Source organism: Rhagoletis pomonella, unplaced genomic scaffold (assembly GCF_013731165.1).
Source record: "Rhagoletis pomonella isolate Grant_MI unplaced genomic scaffold, Rhpom_1.0 Rhpom_scaffold_23550, whole genome shotgun sequence".
Lineage (NCBI taxonomy): Eukaryota > Metazoa > Arthropoda > Insecta > Diptera > Tephritidae > Rhagoletis > Rhagoletis pomonella.
In genome coordinates, this window is record NW_023482059.1 from 1 (window position 1) to 1,878 (window position 1,878).

At 30.5% G+C, this 1,878-nt stretch overlaps 1 protein-coding gene across 1 annotated transcript; it reads left to right on the forward strand.

Annotated features, from left to right (window-relative positions):
• Window positions 1-234: 234 nt before the first annotated feature.
• On the forward strand, window positions 235-1,878 carry LOC118732628 (the record flags this gene model as incomplete). Its single annotated transcript, XM_036461759.1, is given in 5 exon segments — window positions 235-387; window positions 729-939; window positions 1,014-1,361; window positions 1,584-1,749; window positions 1,813-1,878. Coding segments are annotated over 4 exon segments (718 nt in total), but the record flags the coding sequence as incomplete, so codon positions are not given.

Sequence of the window (1,878 nt, forward strand, 5' to 3'; positions counted from 1 at the left end):
CTGCAGAAGTGCGAATATTATAAATCAAAATCATAATAATATTATTAATATTACAATTTTATTATAATTTATTAGGAATATATTTAAATATTTAAAGAAACAGAAAACAGATTTGTAATCAAAATGTTTTGCTTTATTTGTAAAAAGAATTTTTCAACCGTTAACGTTTTGATAAGTCATCTTAAAATAATTCACTGTATTAATAAAAGTCAATACATCTGCCCCTATAGCTTTTGTAAACAATCATTCGTAAATATATATCGTTATAAAAGGCATTTAAATAATCATTTGTTAAGAAATAACTTAAATTGTTCCCCAGTAAATGAAGAGATTGCCAATATGGAAATAGAAACCACTCCAGTAATCGAAAATAATTCGTCTAAGCAGGTATGAAAATTTCTGTAATATATACGTACACATGATACAAAAACTACAAGGTAAAATCATTTTCTCAATTCGTCGGCCATGATTTTTTTCTGGCGTTTTCAAGCATTTACAATTGAAAACAGAAAAAATGAAATTCTTCACAATTGTTGTTGTTTGAGGTTAAAAATATGAACGAGTGTGTGAGTTTGAGTTTTGAATTTTAAAATTATATTGCTTAAAAACGTCAAACTGTCTCTCAATGGTTTTACCTTGTAATATTTTAATCATATACGTACATAACATAAATGTCACCCAGTATCCATCCAAAAACCATGAGCTGCATTAAACAAATTTATTTTCAGTCTCACAGTGTTCACAACATTTTATTAAATTCAGAACAAGGAAAAGCAATTTTAAAACTATGGCGAAACTAAAATGCTGTTGCCGCAAGCTAGAACATATATTGTTCATTATGTTATTGAATCAATTATAGAGCATGGCGATAAACTCACGGTAAAAAAATGCGAAGATCTAGCGGAACAAATAACATCTTTATTTCCTACAGAATGCCGCGTAAGTTTACATGTTGCTCTAACGCCGAATCCTGAATAAGTACTTTTTTAATAATTTTAATTTTTGAATTAAAGGATACATATTTCTCACAAACTAACAAAAAATTGGCACCAAAAGGCAAACTTTGGGACAGGTATCAAGGACGAAAACGGTACGTGGCAAAACTTAATCAGAATTCGAAGCGCCTGAAACTGCATAATCGCAACCCTGATCACACGAGCAATATGATGACAACTACTGGCAATGAGGAATATGATCAAATATGTGCTGATCTCAAACATATCAGGGATTGGGATACTGTACTAACGAAATGGAAGCAAACAATTTCGTATAGAAAAAATCGTTTGTTCAACTTAGATTTGACGTTGCATCAAATTTTAGATGAGTGGCCGCTGTACAAATACTCCAAGGCTCCTGAATTGGTATGTTTATATGTGAGATATACGGATGGGTAGATTCGATATTCGAAGCTTCGAGATTCGAATTTTAATCGAATTTTAGGTCCAAAATGGCGAATTTTTGAAATTCGGATAAAATTGAATTTAAAAAAGAATATCGAATTTCAACCTCCCACCACCTATCCCCAGTCAGATAAGTAAATTTAAAATATGTTATAATAATATTCTACAAACATTTATTTGAAGGTTGACATTGACTATAATGACAGTTTCCCGGGAAATGGGCTAAATTTTTCAAATTGGAATCATTTGTGTGCAATCGCTTCGGATCTGTTTGAGCAAAGGATAAAAGATCCACAAACCAAGCAGCTTAGAAGCCGGGTATTCGGAAAGAAAGACGTATTAAATATAGGTAAATAAAAGTTTAAAATCTTCACTAAAATCAATGAAATAATTAAATATTTATATTTGTTAGACAATTTCAACATATATATTATGATGTTGTTGCATGCGGTTTTATTGCCTACTGCAAAAAATTTAC